Source organism: Engraulis encrasicolus, chromosome 18, assembly GCF_034702125.1.
Source record: "Engraulis encrasicolus isolate BLACKSEA-1 chromosome 18, IST_EnEncr_1.0, whole genome shotgun sequence".
Taxonomy (NCBI): Eukaryota; Metazoa; Chordata; class Actinopteri; order Clupeiformes; family Engraulidae; genus Engraulis; species Engraulis encrasicolus.
In genome coordinates this window covers 7672038-7696646 of record NC_085874.1, presented here as the reverse complement: position 1 = coordinate 7696646, position 24609 = coordinate 7672038, and the positions used below count along the sequence as shown (strand labels likewise).

Sequence of the window (24609 nt, the reverse complement as noted above, 5' to 3'; positions counted from 1 at the left end):
CTGAATACGAATTGGGGTGACAACAAGGGCAACACAAACATACATATGTCATGCGGAATTACAGGAATATTTCCGCAAGGCTCTGTGAGTTGTGAGCACCGTTGAAAGATTGACAAGAGACTGACAGAGAAAGTCACAACTAAAAGTCTTGTCCAAATCCTTCATAACACTTTGAGCATGATATTAATAAGCAATTGGAATCAATATTGACATAGTATACTGTATCAATGTACCGTGTAATATAAACAGTGTAATATATCAGTGTACAATTTGCAGAATATCAAATGTAATACCGGTACTGTATATCTGTGTACAATGGGAGGAATAGTCAAGTCAAATGTACTTAATTGTCAAAAAATCTATGTAACAGGGTTGGCACAGATGTAGCACAGATAGTCATGATGTAGGAAAGGAAAATATGGTCCTTGGGCATCCGTGACCTAATGGTAGGAAGGTGGTCTTAAAGTCAGCGGGTTGCAGGTTCAAATCCCACCCTTACCTCTCTTTGAAGTGCCCTTGATCGAGGCACCTAACCCCACATTGGACTGTAACCACCTTTTATAAAGCTGTAAATCGCTTTGGATAAAAGTGACAGCTGAATGCAATGTAATGTCCTTTCTTTCAGCGCTCATGGAGGAATATACTGTATTGTGCCAAGAGTTTGAGTTAAGTGACAGTTATGTAAAATAGATGTCCTGGAATAAGTTTTAAAGGCTATTGCAGCCAACAAAGAAATATTGTAGTTAACAAATAAGATACCCTGCTTGTAGGCGCAAAAGCACGACTATGACTGTGGTCGGTCTCCTCAGTTATCATAGAGGAAATAATACTGCTAACATGGCCTTTGCAGTTTGCACACATCCGACTGTCAGTCACTTCATTTGTTTGCCCTTGTGTGTGGTGTGGATTGTTAAATAATTTGAAAAGAAAAACATCAGTGGGTTACGTAATGAGATTTGGGGCGGGGGGAGAGATGTTGTTTGCCTTTCTATTGACACAGTGCTGAAAGTGTCCTGGCACCCAAACACCCGGGCCACTGTTGGGGCTTTGAATCGGTCTGGCCTGGCGCATTGAGGCGCTTACCTTGGATTTCCATTTCAATGAAGATTAGGTTAATCCAGTTCAATCTCGGTACACAGGTGCTTTTAACCCTTTATAAATGTCCAATCACACCAGGATGCATTTGAACAGTCCCATCATGTCTAAGGAATTGTTACAGAATACAGTGCGTCCGTTTCTCATAATCATACTTTGTTCTAAAATGTATTCCTTGGTAGAATGCTGGAAACATTACTTTCTCAAATGAACTGGGCCCTAGTGCAAGGCAGAGCAGTAGGCTTATTTGCCAGGCACAAGGGGAATATGTATACAGTATATTCTGCACTTGGTACAGCCATGCAACAAAGCAAGCCATTATATGTAGAAATGCTCGCTGTTACAGTATGTACTCTTTCACAACAGAGTTGGAGTTGAGTTTTTCAAAGAAACGTTTGACAGCAGTTGCTGACTGTGAATGGTGTTCCAGCAACGAAAGATAACAAGGTAGCCAATCGTGGACTGGCAAATAGATCTCGTGGTTTGTTAATAAATTCCTGCATCTGATAAGAAACTACCTAAAACACTGTACCTTATGCAACCAAGTGTTTTTAAGGCTGTAATAGACTACTTGGCTCTGTAATTACCATGTCTGAAATGTCTTGCTCATCTAGTCAGCTTCCTTACTAATACAAAACCATGAATCTCACTCAAAATACATGGCAACGTTTCATTTCAACACAGAAGGCACACAAGCAAGGTCTTAATAAAACAATTTAATTAATAATTATATTTATCACAAGAGAGCATAAAAACAATCTTCCGCACAAAACATACAGTAGCATGGTCATTCTTTAAAGGAGAAATAAATAGGAGGAATGCAATGAAACCCAAAATGAATCAAAGGCCTGGGAAGTAACAAGCTTTGCAAATCAGAGCTCTGCAACATTACAAATTCTGCAAGTATAAATGCCTTTCCCCTGTACTCTTACCAGGGGATACCCCATAGTAGTAGTGCTGAAGTATTCGTATGCACCTCATATTGCTATATTTGAACTACGATGCACAGCTGATTACTCACAGGTCACCATAAACCTGTATTCTGGTCATACAACAAAAATGACATTGAAAAGTCCACAGCTTTTAAGATTTTTATGTCCCCCGAAAACACCAAAGCCAAAAACTGAGCTGTTTTGAGGAAGACAAGTCTTTTGCTGGTGAATTGTTACATTTGTTTTGGGTTCATCTGAGAACACTTCTCTTCCAGTTTTCAGCATTCTGCGGGTCCACTGAATGAACAGATGACGTCGATCGACAAGTTATACAAAAGTGCTGTGAGTTTGACGGGGGCGAGCAACAGCATTGGCCGTGGGTTTAGTCCATGGCCATAGAAAGGCACAGAGTGAAAGAATTTCTGTCGCCCGGGACACAAAAAGCTGGGTAAGTCAACAGAAAAACAATTTGCCGTTCGTCCGCTCATCTATTGTGTCTCAGCTCCCCCAGAATTCTAGGAATCCATTCATTCAAGATGAGAACATTTGTCCAAACATCAATGTTGGGAGGGCTCCAGCGCATCAGCTGATTCCACATTCACCGATACAACCAAAATCCAGCAAGAAAAGGGGGGAAATTTAGGAAAGAGCTGTAAGAGGTACAACCTATAACGTGGAAGGTGTTCCAAACATTTTTTTCAGTAACTTGCCAGGGTATGTTACCTCAGAGAAACATCTGAGAAGAGGAGACCTGTGACATTATTTGACTGGGAGAATTAAGTTTTTTACCGTTCAGAGAATTAACTGTGTTGGGGGGAAAAAAGGAGAGAGAGAGAGAAACATAAAAAAAACCTCTGAACCCTAGGATGGCAAAGGAGACAAAAAATGATTAGAGATGCAGCAGTGTCTACCAACCAGATTTCAAAACTATCCAATGAAGCTACCAATGGCCCATCCATGATTTCCATACAAAAATCCACTTTGTCAAAATGTACAGTCCATCACAGCACAAGACTAATTTTGCACGAAAAAAGCCAAAAACATCACTTAAGAAGAAATGTTTACAGACAATTCATTAGAGGTTATGTTCACCATACAGAATTATGCTTCTAGCAATAATCCTCAGCAAAAGAGAAGTAACAATTTCTTTGGTTATTGTACCTTAAATTTAACTTGCGTCAGACATTTTGATATAAATAGGCTGTATACAATCAGTTTCACATTAGCAGTTTGTGTAAACAAACTTGTAAGCGTTTACATAGATTTGTCGTTCAACGGATAGGTATTTTTATGCCATTTGAGGAGAATAAATAAGATGCATTGTTAGGCCACCAATTCTGATGTCAGTGGAAGACAAACTAAAGCACCGCATATTTGTATTTTGCGTAGCAAGAGGAACTATACCTGCATTAGTTCTCAATGGAATTCAATTACGCCTTAGCCAATAAAAAAAAAATACAATACATTGATATGACTAGTAGAGCTACACAAACATCATGAATGTATGATTTCACTCCTCCGTTCTATTCGATAGCTATGCTTTTTAACATAGGAATGTAGTGATGGGCTAGTGAGTTGACACTGAGAGAAGAACGCCACTCCTAGCAGTTTGAAAGACAGGAGAAGTTAAGGAACACACTTGTGCGTACCCTGATTCCACATCACGCTATTTAGATCCAGCATTTTCCTCATTTCACATTTACCCACAACCAAAGAAGGACACCATATTTCTTTTGGCTGGTTCCGCAGCACACAGCACAGGATATATAGCCGTTTTACCTGTTTGATGGTCCATGTGCTCTTATTGATCAGCTGGTAGAGAAAATTATTGACTAAGCCGTTTACACATATGTGGATATTTTTAAAAACGGATATTTGTTATCCGTTTACGTATTAACACGACATAAGGATGAAAATAGAAATGCCAGTGGCCGGTGCATTTTAGCCCCCTTAAAGGGATATCAAATCCCCTTTCAAGAGTATTAGAATTGCGTTTCAAAAGGCGCTTTCTAAACCTCTGTTTACATATAAATGAGAGGCCAGAACGAAAATGTTTTCAAAAATATCAACATACGTGTAAATGGCTTCTTAAATACATGGCAGGGGTTTTCGTAGCCTATATTTTACACCTTCCTTAGTTGACATCAATATCATTACACCCACCCATGCAGAACAACTTGCTATTATTTACCCACTACCCCTTGACAAGATTAACTTATTGAGGTTTTCTACAATATAGAAACAAAGACTTCCGGGCACTTCTCTTCTACCAATTGATGTTGTACAGTAACACATACACACAGCCATCCATTTGTGAAAAGGAGTCTGTTAGGATATACCGGTACTGTAAACGTGAATACTTGAGTGCCAGACACACTCACAGCCCACATACATATACATATATAGAACTTTTCAAAAGAAAAAAAACACAAGGAAAAGAAATACTATTTTGTTATATACTGTGTAATAAATAATCATACTCCTTTATAACTTCATAAAAAAAAGTCTGCAGAAAAGGAGGACAGCAAAAAATGCAGGCACCTCTTTCCTAAAAACAAAACAAAAAAAGAAAAACAACCAAAAACAAAACGCTCTTAAACTGAGCAGGTTGATTTCAGCTCTAGCTCCAAGCTGATTTTTCTAGGCTGCTAGATGACACTAAAAGGGTGACTTTATGGACATCTGAAGTTACACATCGCTCAGATAGTGATGTGAAAGGAGTCCTGTAGCCACTTGTCCTTGTCCGCTCCATTTTGGGGAGAGGCATCATTCTCCTCTGACTGCTCGGTAGGGGTTATGCTTGAATCCTGGAAATATTCCTCCTCCTCCTCGTCAAAATAGCCATTCTCGTAGGGTCCATCGGCACTTGATCCGGCTGTGAGGTCCTGGCAACTGCCCTTGTACTCTTGGATGGACTCATGGAGTGACCAAAGCTGACACAGCAGAGACATATCCTGCTGCCGCAACCCCACCTGCAAAAACAGCCAACGTGAGAAAACTTCTCTGCTTTCCCCCACGGGGGTTGAAGCTGCACTTCAAGGGCAGGATGGCAGAAACAGCACAGCAAGCTGAACCAGAGATCAAAGACTAGAACATCAACGAAACAGTAGCAAGCCCTACCTTCTTACAAGTGATGAAAGAGGTCGTTAATATGATGCACAACCATGACATTGGCTACAGTATGTGAAAGGCTTGTTTCATCATAGAAGATTGTGATTTTCATGGGCTGGTTCTAGTCTATAATTCACACTGTTCACAAGCAAATGGTCCAAATGGTTAACAGGTTTAGACCAGCGGTTTTCAAAGTGAGGGCCGGGGACCCCTGGGGGGTGGGGGGTGGTGAGGGGTCGCTTGGGGGGCCGTGGTAGGTTGAAAGGAAAGGTATTGCAAAACAAAATCTCATTTGTGCCATAGTCATCAACACTGCTATATTTACTATATTACCTCATGTAATTGCATGGATTTAGAGGTGCACTTATCGACTTAAAAAAGGTGCACAGAAAAATACTGTGGCGCCACCCATGTCAAGGGGGCCTTGGCTGGAATCTATTGGTATAGGGCAGGGGTCCCCAAACTAAGGCCCGGGGGCCGGATGCGGCCCGCCACGTCCCTTTGACCGGCCCTCCACCTCTCTGCACCTCACCATTTGAACTGCCCCAAAGAAGCAATCCTATCTTGTCTTGATAGTTTCTCATCTCACTGTAATATAAACAGGCCTACCATTTCTATTCTATCACTCATAAACTGTCAATCACCACCTTGCTATTTTTACATGGTTATTATTAGAAATTAAAAGGAATACTTGTGGTATTTCAAATTGAAAGTACTCACTTTTTTTGCAAATGACTTGTAACGATGAACTATTTTGTGCTAGAAATGTTGGTTATAACAGGCAGTGGCCAAGTATAAAGCCCACATGATTGATCCCGGCCCCTGATCACAGTCAGGAACGATAATGTGGCCCCCAGAGAAAAAAGTTTGGGGACCCCTGGTATAGGGGGTCTTATCATGGTAAAGTTTGGGAACCCCTGGTTTAGACGACGAAATGCAGCGGAGTAGAAATGCCAAGCCTGTGTGCCCATCTTCAATCCAAAGTTAGTAACAGTTTAAGACGTCTGACTTATATTTATGAAAACAATAATAATGATGGTGGAGGTTTGACGCGTATGGCCTAAAGGTCAGAGCAGCTGTTGCTTTTCAGTTCACCGTCCACCTCCATACAACCAACCAGCCATCTAACTTATAGCCCTAAGCCCATAGCATACAACGGCTACAACATCAACTTACCATTTCCTTTCTCAGAAGAGCCAAGGCAGCATCGAGGTTGGCGGGTTTATTTGCCAGCAAATTGTCGGAGTTACTGCGGCCACGGCTTAGGTCGTCTTGGATCATGGTCTTCTTTGCGTACATCCTTTCCATTTCTCTCCAAGAGCCGCCGCTTGAATTCAGCAAGCCGCTTAAGCTCTTCGGCAGTGGGGGTAGTCCCTCAATACAGGCCAGCATTCCGCCTGCTGTGTTGTTCGATGATTTACCATTCATTTCTCTCAGAATATACGGGACACGATCGTACTTAACGGAGGTTTGAGGAAATAACTAACTCAGAGGTGAATCACTGCATTTATCCAAGTCCTGTGCGACGCCCTCGTGAATAATAGCGAGCTATTTCAGCAGGGCGCTACCCAACGCTCCACAACAACTCCGCTCTCTCCCAGCCAGCCAGCGTCTACTCTCACTTCCTGTCTCTTTAATTCTGTTCAAGGCTGACTGGGCGTCACCCTGGGTGACGGAGGTACTGAATATTCATGAAAAATCAAGACACTCTTACTACACAAAATGCACACATTTAAAAACACATGAATGTTTGTGTTTGAGTTTGTGCGTAGCCCTTTCAGTAGTGTGATCTGTGCAATAAGGTAGTCCCAAACATGCAATAACATCAAATGAATGTATGTCCTCTACAAGTCTTCTGTTGTCCAGTCTTGCACTTTAAATGTCTGTATGAGCACTGTCTATGTCCATACTGTCTTAAGTCCATGTATAAGTACTGTCTATGTCTATACTGTCTATGTCCTTACCTAGATTAGTCTATGTCTGTATGGGAAAGCAAGAAATGTAATTTCAAATTCTTTGTATGACCAGTGCATGTAAAGAAATTGACAATAAAACCTACTTGATCTCTATTGTCAAGGAGGGCAGATTATTGCACATTCCTATTTGGCCCAAGAGCCAAGGGGTCCCTGAAACCCAAGCTTCTATTTACATTCTCATATTGCGTTATAATCGAACTGTGTTTTCAACGGTATATTCACATTTTCTCCATAAATAAGGTCTAACAGACACCCATGCTTGTTTTTTGCATTATTATACAGTGCCCTCCATAATTATTGGCACCCCTGGTTGAGATGTGTTAAAAGCCTTAAAATAAATTCAGTGTTTATTGCAGAAGAATACTGTCACACTGAAAATTTTAGGAAAATGTAGCCTTCAACTCAAATGAATTGTAGGAAAATAAAAAAAATCCCTGACTAAAAAATAATTATTTTTCATTAAATCACCTGTTCCACAATTATTGGCACCCTTAAGAATTCCCAGGAAATAAATATAATTGAAGCATTTCTGTCATTTCTACAGTAGTTTACAAAGTTTACCAGAGTATGTAGGAACATTAAATTAGTAATTCATCACTTCCTGTTTCCCTGGGGTATAAATATGACGTGACACCGAGGCCATTTCTCTTATCCAGAAAGAGCAGAGGCTACAAGAAGATTGCCACTTAACTGCAGCTGCCCATATCTACTGTGAGAGGAATAATTAAGAAGTTCAAAACAACTGGAACAGTGGTAAACAAGCCTGGACGAGGACCCAAGTTTATTTTGCCACCACGCACAGTGAGGAGGATGGTAAGAGAAATCAAAATATCTCCAAAGCTCACTGTTACAGAATTACAACAAATGTTAGCATCCTGGGGTCACAAAGTCTCCAAATCAACCATCAGGCGCTGTCTACACGCCAACAAGCTGTTTGGGAGGCATGCACGGAGAAAACCTTTCCTCACCCACAATCATAAACGCAAACGTCTGGAGTTCGCCAAGCGGTATTGGGGCTTCAACTGGGACCGTGTGCTTTGGTCAGATGAGACCAAGATTGAGCTTTTTGGCAACAAACACTCTAAGTGGGTCTGGCGTGCCACGAAAGATGCGCATGCTGAAAAGCACCTCATACCCACTGTGAAGTATGGGGGTGGGTCAGTGATGCTGTGGGGCTGTTTCGCTTCCAAAGGCCCTGGGAAGCTTGTTAGGGTGCATGGCATCATGAATGCTTTGAAATACCAGGACATTTTAAATCAAAATCTGTTGCCCTCTGCCCGAAAGCTGAAGATGGGTCGTCACTGGGTCTTTCAGCAAGACAATGACCCTAAACATATGGCCAAATCTACACAGAAATGGTTAACCAGACACAAAATCAAGCTCCTCCCATGGCCATCTCAGTCCCCAGACCTCAACCCCATTGAGAACCTGTGGGGTGAGCTGAAGAGGAGAGTACAGAGGAGAGGACCCAGGTCTCTGGATGATTTAGAGAGATTCTGCAAAGAGGAATGGCTGAATATCCCTCTTTCTGTCTTTTCCCATCTTGTGAAACATTATAGGAGAAGATTAGGTGCTGTTTTGTTGGCAAAAGGGGGTTGTACAAAATATTAACAACAGGGGTGCTAATAATTGTGACACACAATATTTGATGTCAAATAATTATTTCTTTATGTGGGATTTTTTCCCCACTGAATAAATGCACTTGTATTGAAGGTTGGATTTTTCTCTTTTTTTCCATTAAGGTCCCATATTATTTAGAGAAAAATAATAATATTTGGAAGCTAAAAAACACCTCAACCAGGGGTGCCAATAATAATGGAGGGCACTGTAATACTACATGTATAAAGAACTGTCTGAAGTTTCCAATATGTGATGATCTGTTTAGGCTCATATGACCAATAGCCTACACATATACACCTGACCTGTATATAGGCCTACTTGGAGGTGAAACTAACAAAAGGCACAAAGCCCTGCACAAGTAAGTTGCATCATGGCCCAAGCTGTCCACCCCATATGTGCATTCACGTAGCCACTGTCCCAGTGGTTGTGTTGTGACACACATCTCTGCTGGTCCCTGGTGTCACAGGACAGATGGTGGGCTGTCCAGCCCCCTCGACCTTTGCTTGTGTCTGGCACCAAACCCCTTCCACACAAAAAGACAATGGCATCGGGAGTGTCATATGTGGACCATAGAAAGGGATGTGACACCATAAAATAGTGTTGACACAACTACTGAATTAAAAGCAGGCCAGCAGGGTATTATTCTGCTACTCTTTGGAATGCGCATCTTCAGTATGAACCCAGTTCTGCCTTTAAACAAAGACAGAATGACACAAAACCTGATAACATTTGCCTCCATCTTTTTCAGAATAAAAGTTCCAATCGAAAGAATAATATTTTAGGCACTGCAATTGTTAATATTAGTGTTAAAAGTGTGTGTGTGTCTATATTGCAACCAATGTCCCCTCTGTAATCAATTTTCATTGCAAGGCCCTCAACTTTTCCTATAGCTACACCCCTGTGTGGCAATAACCATGCAGATAGCGATATTAACTCTTAACTTAACAGCAGGCCGAGTAGGCTGCCACCCACACTCACCTAAATGAGTATTGTGCTTTTGTAAAATACAGAAAAAAAAGCTTGTCGGCACCTGCAGAGGCAGCTGCTAGTTGGTTAAAAAAAACAAAACAATCAAATCTGCATTCATTGTACTAGACACCAAGCCAACACACACGCAAACACACACAAGTCTGAGCAGTCTTCCTAGTTGCCTCGAAAGGACACAAGACTCTATTCAAAGTCACTGGAGCATGCAAAAGCACAGACATGGGGGATGCATTCAATGAAGATGTTATTGCTTCTGGTCAATTTAACCAGACATCTTGAGAAGGAAATGAGAGGGTTAACGGGGTTAATGGATAAAGATCAGATTAAAAGACAACATTTAAAGATAGAACACAGAGAGCTTATATTAACAAAAGATTTATTTATTTGTTTAAAAAAATGTGTAAAACAGTACTGACAATGAAAATCTGTCAACATATAAAACTCTGAAATCCTTCTCTTGCAACTGGAAAACATAGATTATTTTTTACTCGCAATTTATTAAAACAAAGACATTCCCATGAGGTAGAACACGCTGCTCGAGCAGTCTGGAAATTTTAATCACCACCATCATAATATTTAAGTCAACTGCAACCGATGCCTAAAACATAAAAACTTGTCACACTCTGAAACATTATTTTGAACCAATCTCTCCTCCAGTCTACATTTCGGAACGTTATTCTTCAATCTGATTTAGTGTGCTGAATGAACATGTGACAGGAGGGAGCCGATAGTGTCGTTGCTGATGATGGCATGTACATGCCCTACAGTCTGACCTTGGCATGCGCTAGATGACTCCTGAAAGCCAGCTAAAAACGAACAGCACGCGAGTGTGAAACCTAATCCTACACAGTCAGCACAAAATGACAAACTCTTCCCAGGGCAAAACTTGAGACTGCAGTCAGTGACTGGGGGAGGGGAGAGAGGGAGAGAGAGAGAGAGAGAGAGAGAGAGAGAGAGAGAGAGAGAGAGAGAGAGAGAGAGAGAGAGAGAGAGAGAGAGAGAGAGAGAGAGAGAGAGAGAGAGAGAGAGAGAGGCGAGGCAGTCTAGCCCACTTCTGGATCAGATCTGCCGTAAGCAGCACAGAAAACCAATACTTCCCACCGCAGCATGCAGAACATCTTTTGAGTACAAATGGGAAAGCTAAAGTTAGCCCTCACCTTCCGCTGCAGCAAATCAACATAAACATAATATGGATGTAAAGTGCACAGCAAGTAAACCACTCTGAGAGCCTAAGGCCCTGTTCGCACTGGTAGCAACATTGCTGGTAACTAGGCAGCTCATACGCTGACTGCTAGTAATTAATATAACATATTGTAAAATGCCACAGCTCTTTAGTGCTTTAGTTTTTTTGCTCGTTTTATACAGTATATACTGTATATTAGGGATGCACGATGTGAAAAAATTCGGCCGATACCGATATCCGATATTGATATTGCCGTTTTCGCCGATAACCGATATTAACCGATACCGATGTTTTTTTTTTTAAGAGATTACATTTAATACAGACTGACAATTATGCAAACAAACAGCATTTTTGAATGTCCTCTAATTTCCAAAAACACGTTTTAACTCCCTGTGATAAAATTAGATTAAAAAATAGAGACAAACTAGGAGACAAACAATGAAAGTCACTGTCAAGTCCAATCTTTTAGAACCGTAACATAGAAAAAAAACATCGGACTTAACATCGGCCCAGTTTTACACATTGGACCGATGTCCGATGTGTTGAGAAATGTCAAATATCGGCCGATACCGATACATCTGGCCGATACATCGTGCATCCCTACTGTATATATAAGTGTTTTAGTTGTGTGGCTGACCTTGGAATAACGCTTTTGGTGCTCTCTTGTTATATACTTTCAAATAAGTGTAAGTTTATATAAACCTTTCAAATAAGCAACATTTTTAGCACATGGTGACCATCTTGCAGCACCACTGTTGTTCTGAAGAAACCTTTTGTTTGCTTGGAGTGGGTGGCAAAGGGAAGAAGCAAAATCAAACCTTTGTTAAGTCTTTTCAGTCAGTCCCAAAATTGATCATGTTCTCTGAGAGACAAGAGTCAAGGTGGCGATTAATTTCAACTTCAGGCACTTTGGTCTGGCACACTGGGCAGCTTACCATGATCTGGTTCATGCTTATGGGAGCACTTGGCTGTGGTACTGCACTTGGACCAGCAGGGGGAGCCGAAGAAGCAGCCTGTCTTACCGGCAGGCTGTTCTTCTGTGGTGAAGAGGACGTCTTGAAGTACTTGGATATGGGTGGAGATGAGGTGCTGTCCAGTGGTCTTTTCCTGGACCCAGGAGTTACGGTTCCTGGCCTCTGGGGGCTTTTAGGGACTCTTGCCTGGAACGGATCCACAGACCTGGACCCTGGAGTTACATATTCTGATTTCTGGGGGCTCTTGGGAAATCTCGACTGGAATGGATTCACAGACCCAAATTTCGACCCTGCTGCACCGCTGGCCTGAGGTCTGTTGAAAGGCCTTGAGGTTGATGGAATGCCACTTGGGCTTGGCTGTCCTGACCCTCCTGCACTGCTGGTCTGGGGTCTGTCGAAGGCCGTTGAGGTTGACGGAATTTGACCTGGGCTCGACTGTGTGGCAGGCTTCGAGTCCAAGCTTCTGATCCCAACTTGTGTGTTGTTAACATTACTGCGGAGCGGTGTTCTGGATTTAGACGCTGCGTCTGATGTGCTTTTTGTCTTTTCAGGTGATGCCGCAGGTGAGGCCACATCACCAAAAATGTCCTGAAACACCCGCTGGGTTTTCGCCTGATCAGCTGATTTCTTGATCAGCCGCCCAGTGGTTTTGGTCACGCGAACTGGCGAGCCTTTAATGTTGACAAAGGCACTATGGTTGGCTATTGATTTCTTCACAGCAGTCATCACAGTGTTTCCGCTGGGCTTTTTCAAGCCATTCTCACTCTGCCCAAAGTTTATTTTTCTCACCTCAGGAGGTGGGCGTGGAGGTGATTCCAGTGATTTGGGGGGAATGTTGACAGGTTTGGGGGGACTCTGCCACGGAGGTTTTTGAGTGGAGCTGGAAGGCTGTGAGCTTCCCCCTCCCAGCACAAAGCCCTTCCCACTGAATGCAATGATGTTCCGGATGTCCTGCGATCCCGACACTGCTTAGAAGACAAGGACAAAATGGAGAATAATGAACACATTAGTGTGTATCATGAATAAGGTTAATAATTTGCATTACCGATTGTGGTCAGTGAACAATTAGCAAAGATGCCATTCTGCGGCATGTGTTACATAAAGGAATTGGATTTCATGCTGTGTCAAGACAAGGCAATTTATATAGCACATTTCATACACAACAAGGCAAACCAATGTCTTTTACAAATGATAATGAAAGATTAGTCTGTCATGTCAAAGAGATCATACTGTACATTACATCCCATTACTTCTATTCTTATTGAAACAAGATTACTAGTATTTGTAACATCACACACATTGAACAAACTCCACAATGGTAGTATGGAGGCTATGTTGTTGTTGTTTTTTTTGTACTTAGTATGACTGTATCCCTATAGGTTTTTCAAATGGATATGATTTGCGAGCCATATACTAACTAGCAGAAGTACATCAGGTAAAAAGAAAGAGAAAAAATATGCAAAAGATTTTCGCTTTTAAAGCCTTGTTCCAAAGAGAAATTTCTCCAACAACTTCTAGGAAGCTTGCACCCACCTGGTGGCTTTTTCTGAAGCTTCGTGTCCTTGGCCTCCTTGCCATCTTTCCCATCGCCCTCTTTGCCTTTGCCCTTCTTCCCGTACCCCTCTGGTTCTTTCACCTTGGTGTAGGTGCCCCCGCAGGAGCGCTGGTGGTCGTTCCACCACGGGTCTCTGAAAGACGGGGCACGGTTCATGGCTCTCTTCACGTAACCGAAATAGGGCTTCCGGTTCTGGCAGGGTCCATTGCAGCGCCACCAGTGCTGACGATACACATCCACTTCGTCATGGAAGCTGTGGTAGATCTAAGGTAATAGACAGTCAATTATTAGGGGGATGAGCGGGATATTGATCACTAAGAAAAAGGCTGAAATCAACTCAAGTTGTGATTTTGCACTCTAATCAGGGTTCCCACTCCATGTCGGACATCACATACCATACTTTTAAGTGACTTTTGCCTGATCATAAAACAAAATTTCCATGACCTCTTGTAAAACTAAACACCCACAATATCGATGAGAAGAAGACATTTAGCACTGTGGTCATCAATTTGTAATAGCCAGTCTTTCAAATTGCACTTTTCAGTCAACTCTCCTCTGCATTTGCCAGGCATGTTCGCCTGAATTCTATACTGTTGCAGGAAGCTTATTTTAGACAAAACAAAGTCATCATACAGTTAAATTACGTGATATTCCCTGACTGTACATGCAAAATGCTCAAATTCCATGACTTTCCAAGACTGTAAAAAACTCTATTGAATTGCCATGATTAGGGCTGGGTAAAATAATCGATTAAATCGATAATCGATCGATATCATTTGAAATTCACATAATCGATTCACAGGGAACAAAATCGATTGCTCTTTTTCTTTTCGTTCTTTTTCTTTCATTTAGGTCTATGGAAAATGCCCAGTAGGTATTAGTCAATTAGGCCTAGGCCTATTATTACAAATTAGCAATCTGTTAACACTGTCAAGCCATAGCCCTTTGACATTTTTATATAAAAATAGGCAACAGCATCTTTTGGGGGAAATCCTTGCACCAAGAAGAGAACGGATTGAATCGATTCTGAGTGAATCAAATCGAATCGAATTGAATCGTGATTAATCGATTCAAAGCCCTAAGAATCGAAATCGAATCGATACAGGAACATGGCTGCAATACCCAGCCCTAGACATGATAGTCCAGGTATTCTATGACCAGTGGGAACCCTGTCTAATATTGAGATTGGCAATATGACAGCAAGTAGACAATCATCTGTGTGATTAACATAAATCTGATTAATCTTACTTATTATGAGTCAATCTTTGTTTGAGCAGCACCACTTTAACTTTATTTTAATATATAATATAATAATAATAATATATAACACACAATAATGTGTGTGTGTGAGTGTGAGTGTGTGAGAGAGAGAGAGAGAGAGAGAGAGAGAGAGAGAGAGAGAGAGAGAGAGAGAGAGAGGAGAGAACTTCATCACTGAACCCCGTAAAACTGGTGCCTTTATTGGAATGAATGAAGGTACTTTGAGTCAACCATGCAGTTGGTAAATTTTGACTATATATATATATTTGATTATATGCTGAAATCAAGTTGTGTCTTGCAATCTAAACTTGAGACTACATGACAGTGACTACATGACAGTAACAAGTTACATAAAATCATGAAAATCAGCATTTGCCCAACAGAGAATCAATCAGCCAAGTGCTTACTGAAATTTTCGTTCCAGTTGCTTGGTTGATCCTGTTCATGTGCTTGCAGAACTCTGGTCCATGTCCATCTCTGTCACGGTTGTTTTGGGTCACAAACAGCAAGGCGTGGATCATTTCGTGTAAGAGTGTCTGAAGGCATGACATATTCAGAAAATAAGTAAGTATGTCCTTTATTATCCCACAATGGGGAAATTCATCATTAAGATAGCACAAGGTAGGTAAAACACAACAAATGAAACCCAAGTTGTGTGATTTGTTGTTAAACCACCATGATGACATTGTCAACCCACCTCGACCAAGTCTTTACGTGGCCTAAGTTTCAGAATAGGTTCACTCAGACGGATGGAACAGAGACCCCCTCTTCCTTCATATGAACAGACACCAGCACATCTGTTAGGACAAAACCGTTACAAAACATGTTAACAATCTGATTCTGATGAAGACATGAACTCAGATATGTTGCATTAGGTAAGGTACAATGCACAAGGTGTAGTACAGAACTTACAATGTCATTCGAGGGCTCCACTTCACTTCCACTCCACAGAGCTTTCCCCAGAAAAACATATCATTGAATTCGAGAAACATAGTTCGTACATCAGGGCTCGGGTCAATCATTTCCCACGACTCATCGATAATTGACAATGGTCTCTCAGGCGACACGGTTTTGGGACGAGAGTATGGAATGACATTACTGGAAGGTTGACTTGGTTCATCATACGTGGACGCTGTCGCTTCGTAGTTAAATTGCTCTTGCAACTGAAGAGCAAGTAGAAAATCCTGGTCTTCCATTGTTGAGCGGAAAATAACCCCTTGGTGGAGGTGTTGGGGAGACGGCTTTTCCAGCTACAAAAGAGCTGACGTTAGCTAACCATGCTAGCTGACAACTAGTTTATGGTTATCGAGCTTGCCTTTGGGGCTGATTTTGCAGGTTATCACTAATTTACGGCATCATAATCCAAAGTATCACTAAACACGCTACTTGTAAAAGGATGTGCTGACAGAGACACCCTTTTCAGTTATCTTTTTTCCCCATTCCAGCTCGAACGTTGGCTACTCTGCCATTTCGAAATGAGTAGTTTTGTGTCGGTATGAAACAAGGGACCATGGGATATGTTGTTCTACGTCATATGTCGTCCATGGCGTTCCCCGAAAATATGTTTCACTTGCAAATATATAAGGTGCTTCGATTACATGTTGTATATAATTACAAAGACATCGGCGAATATAATCAATGTTGTGATATGAGCAAGATGTATCTTCCAGTTGTCGAATTGTTTTTACTTTAACACTTCCGGTCTCGTGACGAAAATGGGTGTAGAACTTCCTGTTGTTAGACTTCCTTGTCAGCTGTGACATCCTGTAAAACGAATAGTTATTTTGCTCCGATTTTCAAGAACTGAATGCGCTTTGATCTTACAGGATGTCAGATACGCATAGTAAGCTGCGAAAGCAGTTGGAATCGCCTAATTTCGACCCACAAAATCACGTGAAACAGCTTTCACAACAGTCTGATGGCGACAGAGACCTGCAAGAGCATCGTCAAAAGATCCAGAATTTGGCAGACGAGACAGCGCAGAATCTCAAGAAAAATGTCTACAAAAACTACAGACAGTTTATCGAGACGGCCAAGGAGATTTCATATCTGGAGAGTGAGATGTATCAGTTGAGTCATATTCTCACGGAGCAGAAGAGCATAATGGAGAGCATAACCCAGACACTCCTGTCAACAGATAAGGACGAAACTGCGAAGGAAATGTTGACTGCATTCCCCAAAGAAACGGAGGAGGTAAAACAGAGAACCCTTACAACACTGCTCGAGAAAGTTGAAGGATGTAAGAATATAATGGAAGAAACTCCAGGAAGGTATTTGGTGTATAATGGTGACTTGTTTGAGTATGATGTCGACAACATGTCTCAGATCCAGAGAGTGCACGCTTTTCTCATGAACGACTGTCTGCTAATTGCTACATGGTTGCCCAACCGACGGGGTGCAGTCAAATACAAGTACAATGCGCTGTATGATCTGGAAAGCTATGCTGTGGTCAATGTTAAAGACAACCCTCCAATGAAAGACATGTTCAAAATCTTGATGTTCCCAGATAGTCGCATCTTTCAAGCAGAAAACAGTAAAATAAAAAAAGAATGGCTTGAAATACTCGAGGAAACCAAGAAGAAAAAGAACACCAAAGAGCTGAAAAAGAAAGAGGAGGAGGTGCCCAACTCCCCGGTGAGACAGGAGGTGTCCACCAATCCTTTCGATGTAGACGAACCTTTGGAGTCTGAAGAAGCTGTAGATCTAAGCCCAGAGTGGATACAGGAGCTCCCAGAGGACCTTGATGTGTGCATTGCTCAACGGGACTTTGAGGGAGCCGTGGATCTCCTAGACAAACTAAACGAGTATCTGAAGGACGAGGCTGTGACCCCACGTGTGAAGGAGCTAAGAGGCAAAGTGGATGAGCGAGTGCGACGTCTCACCGATGTGCTGGTGTTTGAACTTTCCCCTGACCGCTCACTCAGAGGTGGACCGAAAGCGACGCGGAGGGCTGTGTCGCAGCTGATTCGGTTGGGCCAGTCCACCAAGGCCTGTGAGCTGTTTCTTAAAAACCGTGCAGTAGCTGTGCAGACAGCCATCCGACAGCTGCGCATTGAGGGGGCCACGCTTCTCTACATACACAAGCTCTGCAACATCTTCTTCACGAGTCTGCTGGAGACCGCAAAGGAGTTTGAGATGGACTTCAAGGGCAACACTGGCTGCTACTCAGCCTTTGTGGTCTGGTCACGCTCTGCTATGAAGATGTTTGTCGACGCTTTCAGCAAGCAGGTGTTTGACAGCAAGGAGAGCCTCTCCACGGCCTCCGAGTGTGTCAAAGTCGCCAAAGAACACTGCACGCAGCTGAGCGAGATAGGCCTGGACCTCACCTTCATCCTTCAGTCCCTGCTGGTGAAGGACATCCGATCCGCCCTCCTCAGCTACAAGGACATCATCATCGAGGCCACCAAGCACCGCAACTCCGAGGAGATGTGGCGACGGATGAACCTCATGACCCCCGAGGCCCTGGCCAAGCTGAAGGAGGAGATGCGAAGCTGTGGCGTCGGCAACTTCGAGCAGTACACAGGAGACGACTGCTGGGTGAACCTCAGCTACACCGTGGTGGCCTTCACCAAGCAGATGATGAGTTTCCTGGAGGAGGGTCTGAAGCTGTACTCCCCCGAGCTTCACATGGTGTTCCTGGAGAGTCTGAGGGAGGTGATCCTGGCGGCCACACAACACGTGGACTACAGTCTGCGCTGCGAGCAGGAGAGTGAGAAAAAGGCCTTCATCATGCAGAATGCCGTGTTCCTCCACGAGATCGTCCTGCCGGTGGTGGAAAGGCGGTTTGAGGAGGGAGTGGGGAAGCCCGCCAAACAGCTGCAGGACCTGAAGAAGAATCTCCGAGCCATGCAGGTCAACCCTGCGAGCACCATGTCTGTAGTGTAAAGGTGATAAGGTTTAGTCAAAGAACTGGGGTGTTCCTGATAACAGATTTAGCTACTTGCCTGGCTATGTACAATTATAAAAGAAGTTGTAAACCTTCTAGGGTCTTATGGCTAGGTTCTTGTAACAAAACTGCACAGGACCCTGCTACTACCACTTAATTACAGTGAGCTTATCTACATCAAGTCTGTAAACTTCTGCTTTACCGTAGCACTCCCCATAAACCTGTGTCATCCTCTGTATTGACTATGTATCTGATTGCTCCCTTGAAAGCACCTTCATCCTCATCACAAATATATTATGTACCTGGAGACACTCACTAAATCAACGTGGCTTACCAGGGATAGCATCCATATTTATGCTCTATTAATTTTAGTTATTCATTTTAATCATGTTGAACACTGCTTTGTGTTGAAAACGTGCCATGGTTGCAGATTAAAACACTATTTCTAAAATTCTGCACAAATCCACATAGTTCACAATGGTATGTTTTTTGTTTCTTTATCAGTATGAGGTTAGAATGGGCTTGTGTTTTTTTTAATCACTGAACCTATATCTGCAAATATATCTTGTAAAAATCCCTGTGTGCATTTCAAAATAATTAAAAAAGGGAATCTTAATGTGAATGTTGCTTAATGTTAGTGTTTTGTGGGATGAGGGAAATGGATAAAGCATTGCTTTAAACAGAGTAGAGCCCTTTCCAAAGAACAACAGAAGATTAAAAAAAGGAGATAACTGGCCCATCATGGCATTTGAATAATCAATACGGGTAAACAATAGGCTGCGTTTTAGAATTGAAACTCACAAAACAGCTGCACTAGCATGAAGTCTGCACTTGACATAATAATTGCTGATGTAGTAAAAGCAATGTTAATTGTTTAGACTCCTGAGGTAATGTTTGGGTACACTGTATAATACAGAGAAGTTTTTAATTGTCTTTAGATGTCTCGCAGCAGGGCATGACACGAGTTACCCTGGTTGTATTCTACGCCTCCCATTGTTGTTCATTACTTTTTAACACCTTTTGGGATTTGAGATCCACATCAGATATTCACAAAGGTTCTCACCACTGCTGTTCCTTTGTTGTGTCTGTGTGTGTATGACTGAATGCACTGTAAGCTTCAGGCTCCCTCTGACAAAGCCTTCGGGGCTGTCTGACCTCCCGTGCCCCAGACTATCCTCTCACGATCAACCTCCTCAGCTCTGTGAAATATTTGAGTTTGCCTTCAGTCAAAAGAATGTCTTTGTGGTGTGTTTTAGCAACCGCCTTTGTAACATCTGTTGTAATTGATGGACTACATTGACTGTTTTGTCTGCCTACTGTAAATAGATGGTTGGATATGCGGAATGGGTTCAGTTCGTAGGGTGAAAGTACAAATGAAACTGTTTGATATTATATTTTGTAACATTTGTGACTAGCCACAAGAAAACAGGCCACAAGTAGGCCCATGCACAGCTGAGAAAAATCGCAATCCGAGCCACATGCCAGTCACTGTAAATCAATGAAAATGATGAATGACAATAACGTGAATGTTTGAAGGTAATTCCTAAATGCCGTGGATGGCCAACTGGAGGCCCTGGGTCCACATGCGGCCTGCCTCCACACTCAGTATTACCCTAGACCAGGGGTGGGGAACCTATGTCTCGAGGGCCATTTGCGGCCCTTGAAGCCGCTTTATCCGGACCCTTATATCATTTTAAAGGTACACTGTGCAAGATTTTTAGTTGTTTATTTCCAGGATTCATGCTACCCATTCATGAATGTTATCTTTTTCATGAATACTTACCACTACCATCAAATTCTAAGTATTCAATATGACTGGAAAAATGCACTTTTCATACATGAAAAGGGGGATCTTCTCCATGGTCCGCCATTTTGAATTTCCAGAAATAGCCATTTTTAGCAGCAAAAATGACTGTACTTGGGCCATATTAGAAATTATTTGTTTATTACTTAGTAAACTTTCATGAAAAGATCAATTTTGGCAATAGGCAACCCAGTTTCAATAAGCAGCATAATTGCAGTACCTTTTTTGACCATTTCCTGCACAGTGTACCTTTAATGTTATGCAGCTTCACATGAAATATGATATATAGTTCGAAAATCCTGGTTTGTGTTCATAGTACGGCCCTTGGAGCAATTTGAAGTGGCCCCAATGAAAGGTTCCCCACCCAAAAATGTGTGAACTCACCTTCTAATTTATTTAATGCTCTTTATTTATTGTGGCTATTTACAGAACATAGCACATTTTCAGGGAGGGCATCAAAACTGCATGAACGCATGTATAATTATGTGCTTAACAAACAAATGAAAATACAGTATATAAAAAATAAAAACAATTACTTAAAAAAATATCAAAAAATGCCAAACAGTGAAGTCAATGCAGCAAACCTGAGGGCCCCACATGTTTAAACAAGCTTATTTTTCTGTCTATTTTCAAGTAAAACTCCCAGTCAGTCAAGTCAATCTTAATTGATATAGGCAATACAAGAAATATTTTCTTGATCTGATAATGGATCACTTGGTCAAACATAGCATCTGTGAAACAGTGGTACAAGAACTAAAAGTAAAAGTGAAAAACCGTGCCACAGATTCCCTCCAACACAGGTTTGACCTCTCCAAGTAACTGGCTGTGACTCAATATCAGATCAAGAAAATGTCTTAAAGTGATACTGTCCCATTTTTGGAAATAAGCTTATTTTTCACCTCCCCTTGAGTTAAATAATAGGGTTTTACCGTTCTCCTGTACTTTCAACCGTTCTCTGGGTATGGCAGTGCAAATTTTACCTCCAAGCTAGCAGTTAACATTGAGTCCTATGAGACCAGCTGGCGGCTAACTGGTCTCATAGGACTCAATAGGACTCCATGAAAATACACACTGACAATCTAAGAAAATAAAGAGAATGCATAAATGAGAAGGTGAGTTCACACTTTTTCGGCCTGTACTGTATACACACACACACAAACTGTTAGATGATAGCGAAAACTCCCACACCCCCACCAATGCATTGATTAGGAGGTGGTGAGTTCGTGGCCCGAGGGGGACAGACTGTGCGGGAACACCTCGGTTACATCAGCAGACACCTCCAACTCTGCAAGTTGCATCTGTGATCATGTGTTCCTCTAATGGTGCCGCTGAAAAAATGTGGTCCTCCTTCAAAGGCAGTGCTTGAAGTGGGGGGGGGGACTCAGGGGAACCCAGTTCCCCTTCCTTATAGTTTTCATCATCAGGGTTCCAGCAGAACTTATCTCATGTGCTGCATTTTATGAGTTCAAAACAGGTTTTTCAAATTGCATGCAGGCAATAGGCCTACAAAAACGTGACTTGTACTGATTTGGTACTGATGAGACTGTCGGAAAATTAGGGTTCCTGCACACGATGGTATTTTCGAACAATTAGGGTTCCTGCACCTCTTTTTTTCCACTTCAAGCACTGTGGAGATAAACTAGTATGTGATTGGATTTCAAACTTCACTTTAGAATCTATGATAGCCAGTGTTCTAAACAAAATTAAGACAGAGTCCAAGAAGACAGGTCCTTGTCCAACTAGCAAGTCCAAGACAAGTCTGAGTCTGAGTCCAAACTCTACCAGGCCTACTGCCAGAATCTATGATTTAACCCATATGCCCCCGGGACTACTTGCGCTCTGTTTTCTTGTGACTAGGCACATTTTCATTATTTTAAATACTGATACAATGTAATGAGTAAACTCTTAAAAAACTCCAATAAGGACTATTACACAATGTATGCTTTCAGACCATCCAAATTGGAACAGCGTTTGTGTGCCAATTACCGTATTTCCTTTGAATGAATGAATGAATGAATGAATGAATGAATGAATGAATGAATGAATGAATTAATTAATTAATTAATTAATTAATTAAACTTTATTGCCATTGTACAGGTACAACGGAATTGGTAAAGTGCAGATGCTCACGCTGCTTAAAAATCAACAAAGAAACTATAACTTATATATACTGTATAAAAAGAACTAAGATTTTAAAAAGTCAGCCGTGCAAAATTAAGTGTGTAGATTGCTTTTGGATAAAAACTGTCTTTTAGCCTGTTGGTGTTTGTACCCAGAGCCCTGTAACGCCTGCCTGATGGCAGCAGCTCAAACAGTTTATGTCCAGTATGGTAGGGGTCTCTGATTATTTGCTTGGCTTTCTTCAGACAGCGACAGGAGAACAACTCCTCTAAAGAGGGCAGGGGACAGCTGGTGATCTTCTGAGCTGTGCTGACCACTCTCTGAAGAGCTCTTCCGTAAGCTGCTGTGCAGCTGGAATACCACACACATAAACAGTATGTTAGGATGCTCTCTATGGAGTTTCGGTAGAAGGCCACCAGTAGTGGCCAGTACTTTGGACTTCATGTCAGGAGTAGCCTGATTATAATGACTTTCAAATCTCCTCGAGACTTGGTCTGACTAAGAGCATAACAACTAACATTCTCAAACGGCATGGTTGACCCACGTCCCTTGGTCTGCTACTGGTCGAGGGCAGAACAGACAAAGCCAACGTTTAAACCAAACACTCTTGGTCCCAATAGAACGTCTCTGCTTAAACCATGTCACTGCCTTGAACACTCCTCTACCCAGGACCGTTGGTGATGTTCAACGTTGATTGCTTCCCAACAAAGTGGGTGGAGTTTCCCACTGTGGAGGGAACCCGAAAATACCTGAACAAACAGTTTTCCTGAGCTAGTGTAGCAGAACCAAAGGTGTTGCGTCACTGCAAGGGTGGAGCCTGGGTATGTCAGGAATTAAGTTGGCACATCTAAAAGGATTCGAATCATGAATAAGAGTCGAGAAGACTTTGGGCTGTAGTGTTGTTGTCTTGAACAAAAGGTTAATAAAACAACGCTCCCAATAAGACCACTGGTGTGCATAATGATGCCATGTGTTTCTACCTTATCACCTTATATCTTTCTATATCGGTAGCTGACAACTGTGCCAATTTGTCTTACCCAAGAATAATTTTTTTCTTTAAAGGTGCACTGTGTAATATTTGTAGTAGTTCATTTCCAGAATTCATGCTGTCCATTCACAAGTGTTACTTTTTAAAGAAATACTTACCACCACTATCAAATTCTAGTATTCATTATGACTGGGAAAATTCTGTACTTTTCATTCATGAAAAGGGGGATCCATGTAAAAATGGCCGTTCTTTGGTCATACTAATAAATATTGGTTTATTAATTAGTAAATATTCATGAAAAGATCGCATTTAGCAATAAGCAGCACAGTTTTGATGACCAAGGTAGCTGCAGTACCTACTCCGGCCACATCTTACACAGTGCACCTTTAACCCTTGTATGGTGTTCGGATCATTTTGACCCGCTTTCAGTTTTTAGCTTGAGAAAAATAGTATCAGATATTACTCTTTCTCACTGAGATTCAATGGCTTTGGCTCATTTTCAGTGAGGAACATGAATCTGATCATGACCCCCTGCCCCCTGCACATTTCTGTTACACAGGAGGTGTTCCCGGGTCATTTTGACCCGTATCACTTTGGGGGTCTTATACATCAATATTTTCTAAACTCTCTCATACAAGAGTGATCACATGTTGACATGGCAGAGGTTGAGTTATGTGGGGAAAAGAATGCATATTGTTCGGTCCTTCAGTTGTGCATCAATGTTTCTACCTTGCGCAATAGGGCCTAAGAGGTTCAATCCGAGAACTTGGATTGAGTTTACTCTCTTTCTTCACCGTCTCCTTATCTTTCTCTCTCTGTATCTCCCACTCTCAAAAATATAAATAAACAGAAACATGAGGGTGAATATGAGCTATGATCCCCCCTCCCCTTTTTCATTATTTTTCAGGCCTAGCCTATGCCCGGGTCAAATTGACCCGAACACCTTCTATGTAACAAAATCACGAACACCTAACAATAATAAAGACAATGGAAATTAGCATTGATATATGCATTGTTTGAAGGAAAACTTGTCTTTAAGCGAGAAATTAAAAATACAGCCTATAGCCTATTCGCTCTACGCATCGCGCATTGTTAGACATGGGCTATATTTAAAAAG

General features: G+C 41.9%; 3 protein-coding genes across 3 annotated transcripts; 1 reads left to right on the top strand and 2 right to left on the bottom strand.

Moving 5' to 3' along the window:
- Nucleotides 1-1796: 1796 nt before the first annotated feature.
- On the bottom strand, nucleotides 1797-6747 carry fam89a (family with sequence similarity 89 member A). Its single transcript, XM_063222913.1, has 2 exons — nucleotides 6315-6747; nucleotides 1797-4999 (listed from the first exon to the last, which is right to left on the bottom strand). Exons 1-2 carry the CDS (start codon nucleotides 6564-6566, stop codon nucleotides 4727-4729), a joined length of 525 nt encoding a protein of 174 aa, XP_063078983.1. The 5' UTR covers nucleotides 6567-6747; the 3' UTR covers nucleotides 1797-4726.
- Nucleotides 6748-11511: 4764 nt separating this feature from the next.
- Nucleotides 11512-16355, bottom strand: sprtn (SprT-like N-terminal domain). Its single transcript, XM_063222311.1, has 5 exons — nucleotides 15606-16355; nucleotides 15391-15490; nucleotides 15101-15229; nucleotides 13412-13697; nucleotides 11512-12843 (listed from the first exon to the last, which is right to left on the bottom strand). The coding sequence occupies exons 1-5, from the start codon at nucleotides 15887-15889 to the stop codon at nucleotides 11738-11740; spliced, it is 1905 nt and encodes a 634-aa protein (XP_063078381.1). The 5' UTR covers nucleotides 15890-16355; the 3' UTR covers nucleotides 11512-11737.
- Nucleotides 16356-16423: 68 nt separating this feature from the next.
- exoc8 (exocyst complex component 8) lies at nucleotides 16424-19201 on the top strand. Its single transcript, XM_063222912.1, has one exon. It carries the CDS (start codon nucleotides 16521-16523, stop codon nucleotides 18576-18578), a length of 2058 nt encoding a protein of 685 aa, XP_063078982.1. The 5' UTR covers nucleotides 16424-16520; the 3' UTR covers nucleotides 18579-19201.
- The last annotated feature ends 5408 nt before the right edge of the window (nucleotides 19202-24609 follow it).